Source organism: Coturnix japonica, chromosome 1 (assembly GCF_001577835.2).
Source record: "Coturnix japonica isolate 7356 chromosome 1, Coturnix japonica 2.1, whole genome shotgun sequence".
NCBI classification, from domain to species: domain Eukaryota; kingdom Metazoa; phylum Chordata; class Aves; order Galliformes; family Phasianidae; genus Coturnix; species Coturnix japonica.
Genome location: NC_029516.1, coordinates 59,859,923 through 59,878,515, shown reverse-complemented (window position 1 = coordinate 59,878,515; position 18,593 = coordinate 59,859,923). Strand labels below are relative to the sequence as shown.

General features: G+C 42.3%; 1 protein-coding gene across 7 annotated transcripts in view; it reads left to right on the top strand.

Moving 5' to 3' along the window:
* LOC107316629 (solute carrier organic anion transporter family member 1A2-like) overlaps positions 1-8,268 on the top strand; it is a 50,315-nt gene extending 42,047 nt beyond the window's left edge. For 4 of the 7 annotated variants that reach the window (XM_015868369.2, XM_015868378.2, XM_015868362.2 and 1 more), the window contains 7 exons: positions 1,025-1,189; positions 3,008-3,203; positions 3,879-4,044; positions 4,739-4,923; positions 5,462-5,526; positions 6,645-6,762; positions 7,547-8,268. In XM_015868369.2, coding sequence (XP_015723855.1) covers positions 1,025-1,189; positions 3,008-3,203; positions 3,879-4,044; positions 4,739-4,923; positions 5,462-5,526; positions 6,645-6,762; positions 7,547-7,694 — 1,043 coding nt within the window. In that variant the 3' untranslated portion in view covers positions 7,695-8,268. Of the gene's footprint in view, positions 1-1,024; positions 1,190-3,007; positions 3,204-3,878; positions 4,089-4,738; positions 4,924-5,121; positions 5,389-5,461; positions 5,527-6,644; positions 6,763-7,546 lie in introns of those variants that run through there. The other 3 variants (XR_001556491.2, XR_001556492.2, XM_015868393.2) reach the window with 3 other exon arrangements.
* Positions 8,269-18,593: the final 10,325 nt, after the last annotated feature.

Genomic DNA, 18,593 nt, shown 5'->3' with positions numbered 1-18,593 from the left:
TCACTGGGTAGCAAACCCAGAAAGCAGCACAAGGCTTGTGCGTTTCTTAAGTCCAGCTTAATGCCAAAAAGGAAATAGGCAGGTGCTTAAGAGTCTCATAAACATTTAATGACTGTTAAACAAAAATCTATTTGCTTTACATTTATTCATGTTACTGTTAGTAATGTTCACATCTGTGGTTTTTCAGATCTATAAACCTGGGAAGCTATATACCTGCAGGAAGCTGTTTTTACAAATCTAATATTTTTTGTGCTGGTTGGAAATATAAGTGCACAGATGAACTACTATCGTTGTTCTGCAGAAGCTCACATTTTCCTGCAGTTTCCTGATACTAGCTCAGTACGTTAGTTAATAGAGAACATCAGGAAAAGAGGACTGTTTTTTTTTTTTTATTTTTGGTATTTTCTTGTTCAGATAATTAATAGACATAACACAGAGAAAAGACATTAGTCAGAGAAAGTATAAGTTAGTTTCTCAGTGTTTGACTTGGCAGAAAACTAGAAAATGCAGACTTTGAGCATATGATGGGAATGACTGCAGGCACATCCCTTTTAGGCCTTTTCTGCCACATTGCCAACAGTTGTAATAACCAAAGTCAGTAATCACATGTCTGTAGCACGTAATCATAGGTGCCTAGTGTGTTTGCATCCCTCCCTCTTTGTATTCCCTTTGCCTGGCAGCTGCAGAAAAAAGGATTTTCATGAATGCTTTAGGGCATGGGCTGAGGTAAGCAGTAGGAAAGGTAGTGGAGTAGCTGATGCTGTGAGTTCATATGTGCAAAGTTCAGACACTGAAATGATTTTCATAAGCAGTAGGCTCACTGGGGATAAGTGTACATGAGGCTACCTTTGTGCAGAAGAAACGTGTCAGTCGACATGTTGAGCTCTGGTGTCTGGCAAAGCACAAGAATTATCCTGATCCATTTAGGAATCACCTTCCCCTCTTCTTCCTCTTATCAACACTGAACAACAGATGATTAATTTCATAAAGCATCACACTAACTCATTACATTATTTCATTCCAGATTTCTTCCCATACCTCAAGGCTTTGCTTCGCAACCCAGTTTATATGTTATTTATAGTTATATCTGTGCTACAGTTCAGCGCCTTCATTGGCATGATATCCTTCATGCCTAAATATTTGGAACAGCAATTTGGAAAATCTGCATCAGATGCCATCTTTTTAATTGGTAAATTTGCTTCATTCTGTTCTACCATCTCTCTGTTAAAAGTCTCTGTATATATATATATATATATATATTTATATATACGTGTATATTCATGTGTGTATGCACACATATACATATTATGTGAAAATGCTTCTGTAAATGACAGATTCCACACTACAAAACGTTTCTAAATAGCCATGCATTTTCTGCTAAGAATCTCCTAATTTTCTGTCAAGAATAGTCCCCTTCCCATCTGTTGAATTATGCCAGAAAGATGATCTTGTAGGTCCTTTCCAACCTCGTGGTTCTATGATTCTATTGTTCAAGACACATGTGAATGAGGTGCTATGAGATGTGGTTTAGTAGCTTAGTGGTAGTAATGGTGATAGGAGGATGGTTGGACCGGATGATCTTGCAGGTCCTTTCCAACCTTGTGATTCTATGGTTCTATGAAAGTTCAGCTGATGTAAAGCTTAAACCACTGATTTCAGAGAGGTTATTTTAGTTTACACTAAGAATGTATGAGTGACCAATGCTTATATCATCTTTATTTAAAAATAATACTTTAAAGCAGAGGGTATATTTAATGTTCACAGAAACAACACTGTTAACACTTTTAAGACAAAAATGAGCTGAATGTATGTGTAGTTAAAATTGTCAGTGATCTTCAACAGTTTCCATCATCTCCAGTCTTCTGATGTTCCTTAGCCTTCTGAAACCAATAGATCCTCTTTCACATGCAGAACTCCATGGGAAGAAAGCCTGTCTTTTTATGCCTCTTTGTGAGCCTCTCTTTTTTTCCATATAAGCAGGGACAAGAAGGTGGTGTACATCTGGAAACAGAAATGGCAAGTAGCTGTGACACAAAGCAAATACCCTGGAAGTGTCAGAGCCTTCTTATAGCTCTTCTTTTTCAATTCTTAAATTCTCAGTGTTCTTTTGTTTAACTGCTCTGGCTTAATTAGATTAGAATTTATTGAATCGTCATAGAAGGAAAATCTTAAAATACAGCTAGCCATACATCAGTTCCTTAACTCAGTGCTTATCTTCCACAGCAGTAGCATAATTTCTTTAATCCCAGAAACACAGAACGTCCCAGACTTTATGAGTATTACTATAATTCTCAGTTGACAGTGTTTTGAATTTGTTCGTTCAAAGGCATGTAAATATCATCTTTTCCTTTTTGCGCTGATATTACATTGCTGGATTTTTTTTAAAGACAAGCTGCTTTCTTTATCTAAGTACACTGTACTTTGAGAGAATCTTCACATTCAGTAGTCTTCCCCTGTCCTCACCTTCTCCATTCTCACTGACGGTCAAGGACAGTTACAGAACCAACACTGCCTTGAGCAATGCCAACAAAAGCATATGATGAAGATGTAAAACTAGTTCCTGAATGTCTTTCAGTCACTATTTTCTTCATTAAAGTATCTAACAGCCAAGGAGAGAGCAAGTTCAGTAATCTCATACAGAAATGTAATGTCTATTCCTTCATTCCATGATGCTCAGAGTGCTCAGCATTGGATTTCTCTCTATTAGGGAGGCTGTACCAAAACCCCGTTCTGTATGCGTGCTAGAATTACACTGCAACTGCAGATGGCAATTTTCCATTGAATCATTTTAGTCCTACCCTCCAGCTCTCCTAGTAATTCACAGCTGCTGTTGACTTCAGTAGATGTTTTAGGTGTGCAAGAGAACTATTAAAGCACCATTTCTGACTTCAGTTAAACTACTTAGTCACAGGAGCTATACGAGTCATTGCAGAACAACTATCCTTTACAAGTAGCTTTGATGTTCTCCTTCTTTACTTTAACACGGACTTTTTACTTTGTAAAATAGGTGTTTACAACATACCAATTATATGCCTTGGATACTTTTTTGGAGGTTTATTTATGAAGAAATTCAAGATAAATACCTACCAGGCTGCACATATAGCATGTTGGGTAACTTTTCTGGATTACCTTCTATACTTTATTGCCTTTTGGACTATCTGTGACACTTCACCAGTTGCCGGCCTAACAGTTTCCTATGAAGGGTATGTTCTTTGAGGTTCAACCTGGATTTTTTATGCCATGAATTAGACAGGGACTCCACAGTTTTGAGAAACGGAGACAGGCACATTTTAGTTTCCAGCCTCACATAGAAGCACATTCAAATTAATTCTTTGAGTCATTTAGTTATACATTCAAGCCAAGTAACAGCAGGTTAAATAAAAACGTTCATCAAATCAAATATACATCAGTGCAGTTTGCAGAATTACAGAGGGAAACAAAACCTTTCTTTAACTTAACTGTACTTTTATTTCTAACAAGTTGTAAGAGGGTATCTTACTTGCAGTTTCTTGATTTAAAGCCTGCTATTAATCATTATGTGTAAGTTGTGCATCTGGAAAATGATCACACACTTTTATTTAATGCTTAGAGACAATCAAGAGCATACACGTCACAGATGAGAAAAAATCTGTAGGTTATGCCTTCACAACTGTTAATAGGTAGCATAACATAATATAATGTAATATGATACTGTGACTAATATAACATCCAGTGGAAAGACAGAGGCATAACTCTGCATTCAGAGTCTAAGACAGGGGTATGTAGGATTGTGTATCTTGGTTCAACCCTTAAGCTACAACAGAATAATAACCCCTTCAAAGGGTTACTATAGTTATTTCATTACTAAAATATTTTCTCATCTTCTAAATGTATTTCAGATTAGATCAGTTGTCATACGCAGAAAATACTCTACTTGCTGACTGCAACAGAGATTGTGATTGCACACTTAAAGTATGGGACCCGGTTTGCGCGAACAATGGAATCACTTATGTGTCATCTTGTCTGGCTGGGTGTAAGGCCTCAACAGGAACTGGAAAAAGTGTGGTAAAGCATCAATTCTATTATGCTGCAGCTATGAAACACAGTAGGTGAGAAATAGCCATATCAGTATAAGGGGATGTACTTTTACTCGGATTTGTAAGGTAGTAAGTAGTGTTGGATAAATTCATCGAATAGAATCAGAAATTCCAAATAAAATATGAAAGTTACATAAATTGTAAATTAAAAAATATAGCAAAGAAGACTTTTTTTTTTTTTTTCTTTAAACATCTGAAGGGATGTTAGAATAGTATAAGAAATTATACTCAGCACACAAGAAAATTTTGTTCAAAATAAAAGCCCATAGCGTGGGTTTAATCCTCTCTTTTCTCATATAAATTAAAAATAAAAATAAAATTTAAAAAAAAGACAAATATTGGTTATGAAAAAGAGGATCAGACCTAATGGCAGTGGAAGAACCATGTAAGCAGGCAGTGCTGGAAATATAACAGCTCCTTTGATCGTGGCATTCTTGTGAAGTGTAGTGCCAGCTATGTAAAAACAACACAACTCCCTCCCTGCCTGTAACCCCACAGACCACAGGATGGACCTGTGCCTCGTAGGCTGGTTAAGAGGCCACAGCTGCATGTGTGCAAAATACTCAGGGGCAGGAAGAGTGAGCTAGGTGCCAAATGCATGGATGTTATTCTCAGTGTGTGAGTTTTGACAAGTCTGTGTGATTAAAACCCTCTTTTGGCAGGTATTTGAAAATTGCACCTGTGTTGCAGCTTCAGAGTTTCCATTTCAAAATGCCTCTGCAGTTCTGGGCCAATGTGACAAAGGAGAAAACTGTGACAAGATGCTTCAGTACTTTTTAATACTACAATTAGTTGGCAGCTTCATTTTCTCCTTAGCAGCAATGCCTGGATTCATGGTCTTAATAAGGTACAGTATAATGTCCTTACCTTAGAAAACCTAAAGGTTTTTTACTCTTAGTCAGATACCCCCAGGAAATAAAAGCTTTTGGTTTGTGCATGGAGGGAGGAAGAAAAGAAATCTATTATGTCATTTCTGTTCTTTGTTAAGGTTTAGTGTTGTGCTAAATTTGGTCAGGTTTACACTGATGTTACTTTTGGCTTTCAGCTGTTCCCTGAATGAATGTAGGGGTGTGTGAAATCAACTTCTTTTTTGATTATGTCAACATGATGTTGATTAAACCACTGTACATTCTTGGACTTCATGCTGCCTTCTGTCCAAGTGGATGATACTGGATAAATGGCTTTTCCTTTTGTGATTTGGCAGTCCTAGTTAAGGAATTTCATCTGATGAGGATAATGAACTCTTTCAAACTGTTGTCTAATGAGAATGGTTTGGACTTAATTTGATGAAGGTTTAGATTGAAGAGAGAAGAAAAAAAAAAAGAAAGTATTTATGTTTTTAAGGTCACCTCTGTTAATCAACTTGCAATATAATTACAATACAGGTCTCTAAAGCCTGAAGAAAAATCATTTGGAGTGGGTATGCATGAACTATCTGCAAGAGTATTTGGTAAGAAACGCTGTAGCACACTTCAGGAGCATGGTTAGGTGTGCAGCAGCTATATGGATCACACCAGGACCCACATGAGCATGAAACAAGAGTATACTTCAGTATAGTGCCTTTGAACAGGAAATGTGTTTGTTTTTTTTTTTTCCTTTTTCTTTTTTATGGACCTAGGCAACAGTGGAAATGAGAACAGTCATTTATTTACATAGATAATTCCAAAAGTAATGTCTCCTATGTATTTCCACGGAAACTACAACAGAACACAGTAATGCTGTTTGATAGAGCAAATTCTCAAATACAGAACACTGTATTTCAACATAGTCATCACTGTTAGCTATCCATTTTCACAGGCGCTGAACAAGAGCCTGCAGACCATGCTCATAAACATCCACATGGCCATTTGGAACATGACTTGTCTTTCACACTGCTGTCACCATTGCTGAAATGTACCACTCACCACTTCACTGTGCTCATGTTCACTCTGCTCTCTATAACTGTTAAGCAGGAGTCAGTGAATGTCAACGGATGTCATTTTTTCCACATGGAGGAATTCAGTGACACACCTTTGCTTCATGTACTTCCATGTCAGATGTCGTTTTATCAGACTGCCCCTCTGTTGCCATCTGCCTCACAGAAAGGGAATACTGGTGGGAAGGTTCTGCTGCCATCCCACTAGCATCCACCTCTAGAATTGTGGGCTAACAGAATAAAACAGGAGGTATTATTTTCAGAGCAGCCTTCATATACTGGGGAATAGGCTGACTAGATTTGACATTCATCTGAAAGTCATCAGTATTTTTTTTTGCTCTTGCCAAGTGTTCACTGAACACAACAGTCCAACAGTCATGGTTACTGATGAGAGAAAATATTGAGTTTTGCTGTCCGTAACAGTCCATACTTTAAAGAATGCATTGCTAAACATGCAACAGGAAATGTCTTTTGTACAAAGTAGGTGAATAAGGAAGAAAAGGGAACGTGAGGAATATAGAAAACATGGTTCATACTGGAAGAGGACAGGGCAGATGGGTTAGATAAGAAATAGCATAGGATTTTTGGTACATTTGCTAATCAGAAAAAAATAAAAATGCTATTCACTAAAACAATGCTAATATCCTTTATAGCTGGAATTCCATCTCCCATTTTTTTTGGAGCTTTGATAGACACCACATGCATGAAATGGGGTACTAAGTCTTGTGGCGGAGAAGGAGCATGTAGGATATACGACATAGTCAAATACAGGTATATTTTCTACTTCATACTCATTTCGCCTCCTTGCTGTATTATTAAATGCATACAGGTGCAATTGTGCGCTCTCCTTATTTTTCTAGTAGATAAAACACATTTCTTTGGTGTTGGCTTCATTTGTTGAGTGCATCCTTTGTCACAGATGCTGGAACATCCTTTAGCCAGGAATTCTCTGGTACAATAATTACATTCACTTACAATTTTTTAGGAGACTTTTATTGGCTCTTTATACAGTATATTTGAAAATAAAATGGTTGAAATAGTACTTGATTTCACTTCTAGGAGAAATTTAGATGTTATATAGTTACACAAGTTGGAATTTGATCTAAACTACTACATTTCATACCTTTTTCAGTCCTTCAGTAAGCACTGCAGGAACACTGTTCAACTAATGGCCTCAGACTAATTCCATATAATACTGTGTAGAGAGGTTGGCTTTGGAAGAAGGCTAACACATGACTACCCAGGAAGTTTTACTCTCAGGGTCTAAGCTGCCTTTTTCAGGTCTCTTTCTCTTTTTCCCTAGAGAAATCTTTAAGGAGGCGAAGTGGCTGGCTTATCTAGTTAAATTATTTGCCTGAAACTGAGTGATGTAAATAGCCATCTCACTGCCACTGATATATATTTCTTACTAGTGCTGGTTTATCTTCCTTGAGATCCAGGATCAGGGCACCAACTTTGGAGCATCTGGACAATTGTCACAATAAGACGTATGCTAACCAATTTAGCTATTTTTTCATGAATACTCATATTTCACAAACTGCATCTTTTATTTCAGGTGGATTTACCTTGGTCTGCCATCATTGTTACGTGGACTGTCCTTTATCCCAGGTATAATAACTATCGTTATTCTAAAGAAGAAACTTACATCTGAAAGGAATGCCTCATTGAATGCACCAGTAGAACTGCAGGAAAAAGGACAATAAGCATCGAGACAGCATTTCAAAGCAGAATATATTGTGAAAAAACCTCACAGTGTAAATTTCGGACACATCTTTGTAAACTATTTCTTATTTTAATTACTTAACTTCTGGACAGAGATTAATAGATATTTACAAAGTTACATCCTAATTATATTCTCATATTATTAGCAGTTCATAAACAGGAGTTACAGGAAAAATGGGCTTGGTGCAAAGTCACAAAGAATAGAAATATGCCAGGTTTGATTCATCTGAGCAAAGGAGTACAAAGCAGAAGCATACGGTTTCAGTCCTGGTTTCACTGAAGGTAGTGAGAGTTTTGTAACTGACTTCAGTGATGCCAGATTTTGTCCTGGAATTCTTCATTGCCTTCTGCTGCCATCTCTCTTGTTGGCTGCAGACAAGATGTGAAGCTTTATTGAGCCGAAGTATTTCATGAACTTAAGTTGTCAGCCTTTTCAAGCAAGGACTGTATGATATTTTACACGTTGTAGGTGGTCAATATAATGGGAACTTAGTTTATATCATGTGCTGCAGTAATAACAACAAATACAAATAAACTTAATTTTTAAAAAAGTGCTGTACTATGGTGATATTTTAAGGTTTACATAGAGCATGGACAAGGGAGATTTATCAGGATTTGTTACTTCAGCTGCATTCACTCTAGCAGATAACTTGTACACAGAGAGTAAAAAATGATACTTGAAAGTATTTTGTCCATAACATTGATGTCTGCTAAATCCTATACCTTCCCATGTCTAGTCAAATTATTACCTGAATGATACAAAGCCGTACTTTTCTTGTTCAGCTTTTGTTTCTGTCAGATGAGATGCTATAAAGAACGTAGTACTCATTTGGTGTTCAGCATCAGCAAGCCATTGCCCTGAGAGATCTTAAATAACTCCAGAGAAATCCCTTTTGGAAGACCCTGCTGTTACACTATGTTACACATGTGTAACATGCACATGTTACCCTACGTATATATTTGGTTGAGTACAGTGTGTACGTGTTTAGCTGAGTGTTTGGTCCAGTGCATAGGACCTTAGGTCTGTCTGCAGAGGGCCAAAAAAGAGCTTTTTAAGACATTTGTTTACAGCTGCTGGAAGCCCAAAAAACAAATCAACCAACCAAAACCACCAAAAAAGCCCCAGTCCCGATTATTATTCTGTACTGCACAGGGCATGAAGGGAGTTTCTTGATATGTATTCTATGCTATAGGCCAACTGGTCTATACTATACACTAAAACTGCAGTAGTTGCAAATGTTTCCTGCCCATTTAGTCTACGTGACATGGATTCACTGCCATTTTATCCATCCGGGACCTTCTGAAGCCACAGAATAGCAGAAGTACATTTTCTAAAGGTAGTTATGTCAGTTTATATTCTGTTTTGCCTTGGGGTATCTTATTAACACTCTGTGTGTATGTGCTTGGAATTTCACCTGTCCCTCACAGAATCAGACAGATTTATTTATTTATTTTTATTTATTTATTTCCATAGAGCAGGAGTTTATCTCCAGAGTTTAAAGTTTCTTTAACTGTGCTACTTCCTAACAATTAATTATTTTGGAAAGATTGGTCACAGGCCCTGTCTACATCAATAAATGAAGCTGAAAATGTACGGAATCATAGCATTACATATGATGAGCCTATTCTGGAGGGGAGGGTAGACATCCAGAAGGGACTTTCAAACATAATCAAGTCCAATTGCAGTTTAGGGCTAGCCAAAATCTAGCATTATCCAAATACCTATTAAGCACTGACATATACTGGACATCAGCCACCTCTCTGGGAAACCTGTTCTACTGTTTGACTATCCTCATAGTAAAGAGCATTTTCCCTTACATACAGTCTGACTGTATTGCGAGGCAGCTTTGTGTTATTCTCTTCCTGTCATCAGTAGCAGGAGCAGAGCCTGGAACCTCTCTCTACTGCTCCTCCTCAGGGCACTGCAGAGAGCAATAAGATTGTTCTCAGTTCTCTGGACTGGATAACCCCAACAGGGTAACCTAATGAAGGGTCATACAGTGACAATAATGTAAACATGGTAGTAAACATCCAAAAGGTTATTTACAAGAAAAATTCACCTATATGGAAGCCTTCAGCCTGCCAAGAAACACTGAGTCAATCCCCACTAAGCAGCAATCTCCAAGAGATGCTCCTTTAGTGGTGGTCAGCCCTTAAATGAGGTCTAGGAGAGGTGGAGTCAAACTGAATTACTCTCACCTGTGCTCCCACAGCTGACCCAACACTTGTCTCGGATGATTAATCAGAGGTTCAGACTGTGATTACCAATTTCCCATACAAGGGAAATAGAATGATAAAGAAAAATGTGATACAGTTTGTGACAGAGCAAAGAGTGTAGACCTTGGTTATGCCCAGGACTTTCAGAGGCCTCTTGAGCAAAGCTGATTTTAAGCACTGCCTTGCTGCTCTGGGGAATTCACTGAAAGCCATAATTCAATTCATATTGGGTATTATATTCTTTCAAATCTGCAGTTAAAAGTATTTTGCAGGCAATGGCATGGTTTGGTGCCAAGGTAACCTGGGAAACTGGAAAGTTACAATGCACTGAGGTTTCACAGCTGTAGAAAACAAAAGGGCTTTGTTAGGTAGACAAACCTGTGCCATTGAAATGGGCTGATGCCAAAGTGTCAGGCCTAGTTAACTCACTGTGCTTTGAAATGGAAGGAAGCAGATAAGAAAGTATCCAATTTAGTCTTTCAGTACATGCATTTATTTTCCTTTTAATTGTTCCAGTTCATTTGCCTGAGAATGTGGCAGTGTTACAGGCCACCTTCCCCAGGTGCTTCGAAATCATTAGCCTGCTATTCGATCTGTTTATCAGCTCAGCAGGTGCTGGCTGAGTGATGGCATGGCAGAGGGGGTATCTTGTAATAAGTGAAAGGTAGGAGCATCGCTTCTGCAGGGCAAAACCAGGAAATGGAGAGTACAGGACATTCCAAAGCAATTGTAACAAAACCTTTATGATACACTGTATCTTATACAACAAATATTCCTAGGATTAGATTGGGAGGTTAGAAGAATAATCCTGGAGCTATTCCTTCACATATAAGTCCACAACTTAGGCTTGATCCTCCCATGTTCTTAGCATGCTGACCTTGTTCAGGAAGCAAATTTGTGTGTTTGATCCAAAAATGAACGTCTTCGTTAAGATTTATTGTTTAAGTAGGCAATGTTGGAGATTTAACGACTGACCCCCAGCTGCCATTGTTGTGATGCTCCTCTGAACAGAAGCCACTTACTCTGAGGGCTGCAATAGGAACTCAGATGGTATACTCTCTTCTTGTAAGTTTGGGCACTATGGGTAACATAAGCCACAAATGACAATAATGCCAATAAAAGGCTGTGTGAAGTTAATTTTTTATGTGTGTTTGCTCTTTAGTTTTGTCTTGTTGTTTATAAAATAGTAGCATATGGAAGTTGGAGTTGATCAAGTCCCATATCAAATTAATGAAAATGGGCAGTATGTTTCTTTTCCAAGCGCCTGGGAACTGGGAAAGTGGATTTCACAGCCAACAAAGTTTCAGCTCAGTGAAGAGGGCCTATGAGGAGAATTTTGTCCTTAAACCCATCGGGTGGAAGACAAGGTACTGGCTACAGATGCTACTAGACTGAAAAACATATGCTTGATGTTTTTTCTGGCACTATGACCAATGCAGCCATCTTGGAGATATTTTAAAGACAATGGTACAGAAACTGTATGCATATCAGATATCTGTCCAGCATTTTGCACTCAGTGTCTTTTGGAATTCCTGATGTTCAATTGCTTACGTATTTTGGATCATGACTGGGTACTCTGCTGGCATCTTTAAAGAGGAAACCACAAAGTTGCCAGTGTCTCACTGAAAAATGTCAACCACAGCACACCTCTGTGCTTGTATAGGGTATGCCATTATTTGGGTGTTTTGTTTTCGGGTTTTCTTTTTGTCTTTCATATTGACATTATTCTGTCAGCTATTTTATTTCCAACTGTCAGTATATTTCAAGACATTATTAAGTTTCATATATGTTTTGGAAAATGTTGTGCTGCATCTTCACACGATAATTTAGTTGAGGACATGGCCTTCCAGTTTGTGGTATGAATGCTGGCTTTGTGTTTGTGATGCAAACATACTACGTTAACGTGCATTGATCCTAAATATACGAGCATTACAGTTCTGGATAAGTCTTCCTGGCAGATCAAGTTCACTTTGTTTTTTTCAGGCATTTAATCCACTGCAAATGGTAGGTTGCTTCTTTATTCTTTCTACCTCAGGCTGAGTTTTAGCAGATAGCTCCTCCCTACAGATTCTTTTAATCCAAATAAACCTCACAGAACCCAGGACTAATTCAGTCTGTGGAGGTGGAGAGTGGAACACTCTGGTCACTTACTATGTGATTTAGAACACAAAAACTCTGAATTACTTTTTATTTTATTTAAATTTGGTCACATGATAAAAACTGGATCTATCCAGCAGCAGGTTCTGGGTTACCATAGCTTATTTGTTTCAACAGAATTTTGTTAGTTTCTTCCATTCATAATTAGGTATAAAGTGTTCCCAGTTAATGCTGGTTAGGATTTTGAACTTTCATTGTGTTTAGGACTTTCTTAGAGAATGTAAAAAAATTACCAGGTAATTGCCTCTCTCTTGCTTTGTTCAGTGAGGCAATGCCATAGATTGCTTATAAGGGATTTAAAGAACAGGAGAAAAAGATCAGTAGACCCCATTCAAAGGTGAAATTTTAGTCATTGCAATATCTAATGTCTCCTGAGGATGAGCCTATGCTTTAAGTGTGATATATGACTGCTCATTTCCAAGAGAGGTGCTTAGGGAATGCAAACAGAAGGTGGTAGGGCACAAGTAAATATGTCTGCATGTGCTACAGCTGGCATCTTGCTGGATCCTTACAGCCTGGACAGTACAAGGGGGAAGCACCTAGGGGGAAGAAAGTTCAGTATGGTTGTACAAAAGAAAAAGTTGATTACAAAGGCTTGTTTTCATGAGAGGTATTTTACAAAGGCAGAAAGATCAGTATGGTCATACAAAAGAAAAAGTCAATTACAAAGGCTTGTTTTCATGAGAGGTATTTTACAAGGGCTGCCTACCTTCATAATGTTATCATTTAAACAGCTCCAAGATGGGTTTGGAAAAAAAAAACAAAGATGAATGGAAAACACAGTGGTCCAGTTCATTCTGTACCTTTGTTGTTACCATTGTTTCAAGGCAGCTCGGTGGAAGGCCAGAATGCAGGCAGCTGCATGCTGTCTGGCACAAAATTTTTCTTTCTTCTGTAGGTAGTAAACTGATCTCAAGAAAACTTTCTGGAATTAAGACAGAAACAGATTTAAAAAAAAAAAATCTCAAGTTTCATAAGAAATGCCTGGAATTTCATAAGTTTGTTAATCAGACATGATACCTGCTCTTGGTTTATTTATTTATGTATTTGCTTTAGTTTTCAACCTAGTACTGTGTTGTAACTATCAGCATTCCTTCTGGTGGATCTGAATCATTGGATGCTGGAAAAGAAAGAGCAGTGGGTGCCCAGCTTCAGCATGTTTATTTGCACAAATAGTTCCATTAAGGAAAAGAAACAAACAAAAAAAAAGGTGGTGAGGGGGGAACAGGAGAGAAAGGAGTACTGAATTTACGCTGCAGGAACAGGCCCAGTGCTTTGGCTTCCTATCATGAATTACACTGGATATGATTGATTGTTAAGGAGAAAGGTTAATATTTAAGATCCCAGATTTCCAATTGGTGAATGCACCACATTCAGTTTGTGTCTTGTGCCTTCAATATCAGAGAGAGAGCACAGTGACTGGGGGAAAGCAGCTCTTTCTGAGTTGTTTCATCCATCCGGAGAGCTGGATGGTTGGGGAAGTGCTTGTGTGGAAGAGTTAATGTTTCTGCATAGTGTGGTAAGCCAGTGCTAATCATAGCAGGCTGCCCAGATACAGAGCTGCTGTTCTGACTCTGGCATGCGATGCACAGAGTAGCAGTGCTCTTCCTGCTTGTATGAATTTTCAGTGTGCTGTGCCCAGTTCTGTGCAAGATTCTCTAAGAATGCAACAGCAACAAAAAAAACCCCTCTAGATAAATCAGGCAGAAGTCGGGTACAACCTCCAAAAGAAAAAATGGCTTATTTTTCTGGATTTATTTTCTTCCATATAAAGACTCAATGCTTCATATGTGTCTCCTTTGTTCTCTTTCATTCCTAGAAATCTCAGTAGACCATGTATGTCAGTATAGCAGATGCAGTTCTAGAACTGATACCTGCTTTGTCCTGTGTCTTAAATCCGAATGCTTCATTTATAATGATTGTTTGAAAGTTCAGTATAGTTCCCAAAACAACAAGGGGCAGTGGGCACAAAATGGAACATGGGAAGTTCCATCTGAACACGAGGAATGAGTTCTTTAAGGTGAGAATTACAGAACAGTGGAAGAGGCTGTCCAGAGAGGCTGTTGGGTTTGATTCTCCTTCCCTGGAGATATCTCAGAAGCTCACCTGGACATTTTCCTGTGTAAAGACAGGTGGAAACTCATTAGGATTGGGTTTGAATGTGATGATAATTCTCTGTAGAGGCCCGTTACAACCATTAAAGGCACAGGGAGGCTGCGTGTGTAATCTGTTTTTATTCCTCACTTTATTTTTTTTTAACTGAAGAGAAATGCATCCCTGCTTGTGTTCCGAGAGGGTGGCTTTCTGCAGGCTGCTGTGGGGCCAGGTCCATGCAGCCCTTCTCTTACGGGCCGCCGGGCCCTCCACAGGCTGTAGCGCCAGGAGCGAGGGGCTCGCTGCCCTGAGCAGAGGGATCATGCTGCTGCCAGCTGTCGTCTCCGCCTGGGTCCTCCTGGTTGCCTCTGGATGTGCACAGCAGGGTGTGACTTGGGATCGCCCATGGAGGACAGCCTGGGTGTGCTGGGCTTGCTTCTGCTCTGCTGGCAACTTTCAGTGCTGCATTGGTCTGGGAATATGTGTAACGTCGGGTCCCTGTCCTGGTGGGGAGGCTGCGGGGCAGGACGGCTCTCAGAGCTGTCCTCCTGCCCGCTGGCTGCAGGGCCCCTCCTGCCTTCCGTGACCGTGAGCCTAGGACGCGTGGAGGCGCTGCCGTGGGCCTCCTCGCCCCACCGGCTCACAACGGCGTCCACAAGGCCCTGGATGAGGTCTCCGCTCGTGTCCCAGGGCAAGCTGCAGCAGCGGAGTCGGGCCTCGCTGTCAGCCCGATTACACACGGGTGTTCAGGATGAGGTTCTCGACTTGCCATTACTCCCACCACTGCGGTGTCCCAAGACGGCTCGCGAGCTCCTGCGGCAGCCATGGCAGCACTAGGGGTCGAGGATCTCCGGTGCTGCTGAACAGGGCCTGCCCAGACTCCAGCACAGACCGCCCACATACGCCCCTCCTCTGGCTCTACACAGGCCTCCCCTCCTCTGGCAGCTCAGAGAGTGGTGGAGGGGATGGGATGAGAGACGCGCATCGTGCTGGGGGCTGTAGATTTGAGCGATGCCTGCCTGGAAGCAGAGCGAGGAATGGGTGGTGCTGGGGGACAGATGATGAAATCCAGGCTCGCTGTTCGTCGTCCACGCAGCAACCTTAACAAACTTCTCATGGCTCTGCGGGCCGAGCGGGGCAGGGTCTTCTTTTCTGCTTGGGCCACCGCAGCGGATCAGCCGAGGCAGAACTCGTGACGGGCACGGTACTGGTAGGGCAATGTCCTTTTGCCGTACGGCAGATGGGAACATGTCGCGTCGTCCTCTGCTGCCATGGTCTCCATGCTGTGGCCTGATGTGGGAGTGGAAGATGAATTGCTCTCCCTCGACAGCCGCCTCAGGCGTTTGAAAAAGTTGTGCACTGCAGAGGAGAGAGAGCCGTGGTCATTCTCTGTCTCCGGGACGGCAGAAGAAACGTTGCTCCCTCAGCAGGAAACCCTCCTAAACCCCACACCTGTGCCGACCAATGCTTGACGCTTTCAACGGGCTTCAGACTGCTGCCCGGTCTCTGGAGTCCCATCGCAGAGCTCACACCCTTACCACCTGGGGACGCCCTCCCCACCCAAGCTCACCTGTGCTGCTAGCACGTGCACTCGTGAGACCCAGCTGCTGAACCAGGCAGGCCAGGGGATTCCAGGTGAGTGGCTGTAGGGATGGGCACTGAGAGCAGCTGCCAAGGCAGTCCCAAAGCACAGCCCACACACCAAGCAAAATTCTCGCTCCACCTCCAGCGCACACACTCGCTCGGGCAGAGTCCAGGCTCGAGACTGACTGGGCCAGGCCCTGCAGCCGCCCAAGCGCCATATGGCAATCACAGCCTGTTTGCTCAGTGATGTCCACGGCCCCTTGTTCCACTCACAGCCTACACTCATATGTTTTGCTCATTGGGAGCATTTTTGCTCCTATGGGGAAAAAGGATAATGGGTACCCAGGTCGTTCTTCAGGCAAACAAGAGAAGAAATTAGGGAGATCTTCTTAATTGCTTTAAATACCCTATGGAAGAGAGTCATGTGGTTGTGACCAGTCTTCATTCTAGCGATCCAGTGCAGAATGTTCGGACATAACCGAAATAATTTGGAATTCGAGGATGGCTGTCTCTGATAAAGCGGATTGGTCTATTCCAATTGCATGGTGGTTGTTTCCTGACTGCCAGATTAGTGCTTATGGACGCAATAGCCAGCATTTGTAGCCTTGTCTCTCCCACGCCTTCCCCCCTTCCCATTTTCCCACTGGTGGGTAGCGCCAGATCACAAGTCTATGGAACCAATGACGTTTAACATTTGTTAACTCCATTGTGACACTTGTTGATTCATGTGCTAGTCGTGCGAGTCAGTTGTTGTCCCTGGCTGTTTGCCAATGATGGTCTCAGTCCTCTCCTTATGCAAATTGATAAGGTGATTCTCTCCGGGCTCCTTCCAATTCATCCAGAGGGCAGAACTCCTCTGTTAACACCAGAGTGAGCTACCAAATTGAAGGGGGGGAAGGGGTGGAGGGGGACTTGCCAGGTTTCCCCGATTGCTCTTCTAGGCGCTTCCATGGACACGGTTATGACTTGTCTTCTGTTTGATCAGTCTACTGCAGTGGTATTCTTGAAACGTGCTATGACACAAATATTAAATGTATGTTTCCATGCTGACTAGACAAAATTGCTGGCTAAGCTGTACATGTGTAATTTGCGTAATTATGTTAGCTTCTCCTCCTTAAATTTCTGCTGTTACTCAGGTCTCATCTGTCCACACCAATGTAAGTAAGGTCAGAGATTGTCTGTCCGGGTTGGACGAGACAGGAGCTGCAGGCTTTTGTGTATTACAACCTGCTCATCTTCCTAATGTCAATGATGTATGAATTACTGTCACTATATACTGAGCATGCATGGGGGAAGGTTCATCTAGCAGGATAAGTGATGGAAACTATCCGAGAATCCCCCCACCGACCACTAACGTGATAAAGACCCCCAGAGAAAACAACAGCAGCATGAGAGCAAATGAAATGAACTTTCGTACTTGTTCTAATGTGCGGAAGAAGATGTTTGTGACTTCAGACAACAACAAGGGCAGTGGGCACAAAATGGAACATGGGAAGTTCCATGCTGAACACGAGGAATAGTTTCTTAAGTGGAATTACAGAACAGTGGAAGAGGCTGTCCAGAGGGCTGTTGGGTTTGATTTTCTCCTTCCCTGGAGATACTCAGAACTCACCTGAACATCTTCTGTGTAACAGACAGTGGGAAACCTCCATTAGGATTGGTGTTGATGTGATGATAATCTCTGTAGAGGACCCTTACAACCCATAAAACAGGGAGGCTCTGTGTATCTTTTTTATCTCACTTTATTTTTTTTAATTGAAGAGAAATCAATCCTGCTAGTGCTGTCAGGGGGTGGCTTCTTGCAGGGCTGCTGTGGGTCCAGGTCACTGCCAGCCCTTCTCTTACGGGCCGCCGGGCCCTCACAAGCTGTACAGCCAGGAGCGGAGGGGCTGCTGCCTGAGCAGAGGGATCTGCTGCTGCCAGCTGCTCCATCTCCGCCTGGGGTTCCTCCTGTTGCCTCTGGATGTGCACAGCAGGGGTGTGACTGGGATCCCCATGGAGGACAGCTGTGGTGTGTGTGGCTGCTCCCTCTCTGCTGCACTTTCAGTGCTGCCATTGGGTCTGGGAATTGATGTAACGGTCCCTGGTGGGGAGGCTGCGGGGCCAGGGGCGGCCTCAGAGCGTGTCTCTGCCCGCTGGCTGCAGGACCCTCCTCCTGCCCTCCGGACACACGTGGACGCCTGGAGGCCCAGCTGCCTGGGCTCCTCGCCCCACCGGCTCACAACGGCGTCCACAAGGCCCTGGATGAGCGTCTCGCTCTGTCCCGAGGCAGGCTGCAGCACCGGATCAGGCCATCGCTGTCCAGCCCGATGTTACACAGGGTGTTGAGGATGAGGTTCTCGACTGCCATTACTCCCACCACTGTGTCCCAAGGACGGCTCGCAGCTCCTGGCGCAGCCATGGCAGCCAGGGTCGAGGATCTCCTGGTGCTGCCTGAACAGGGCTGCCCAAGACCTCAGCAGCAAGACCCGCCCACCATACGCCCCTCCTCTGCCTCCACAGCCTCTCCTCCTCTGGCAGCATCAGAAGGGTGAGGGTGGCGCATCGTGGCTCGGGGGCTGTAGATTGAGCGATGGCCTGCCTGGAAGCAGGCAGGAACTGGTGGTGCTGGGGACAGATGATGAAATCCAGGTCGCTGTCGTCGTCCCACGCAAGCAACCTTAACAACTTCCAGGCTCTGGCGGCGAGAGCGGGCAGTCTCTTTCTGCTTGGCCCACGCGCCAGGATGCAGCCGAGGCAGAACCGTGACGGCACGGTACTAGCGTATGGAATGGTCCTTTTGCACGTCACGGCAGATGGACATGTTCCACGCCTCCTCTGCTGGCCAT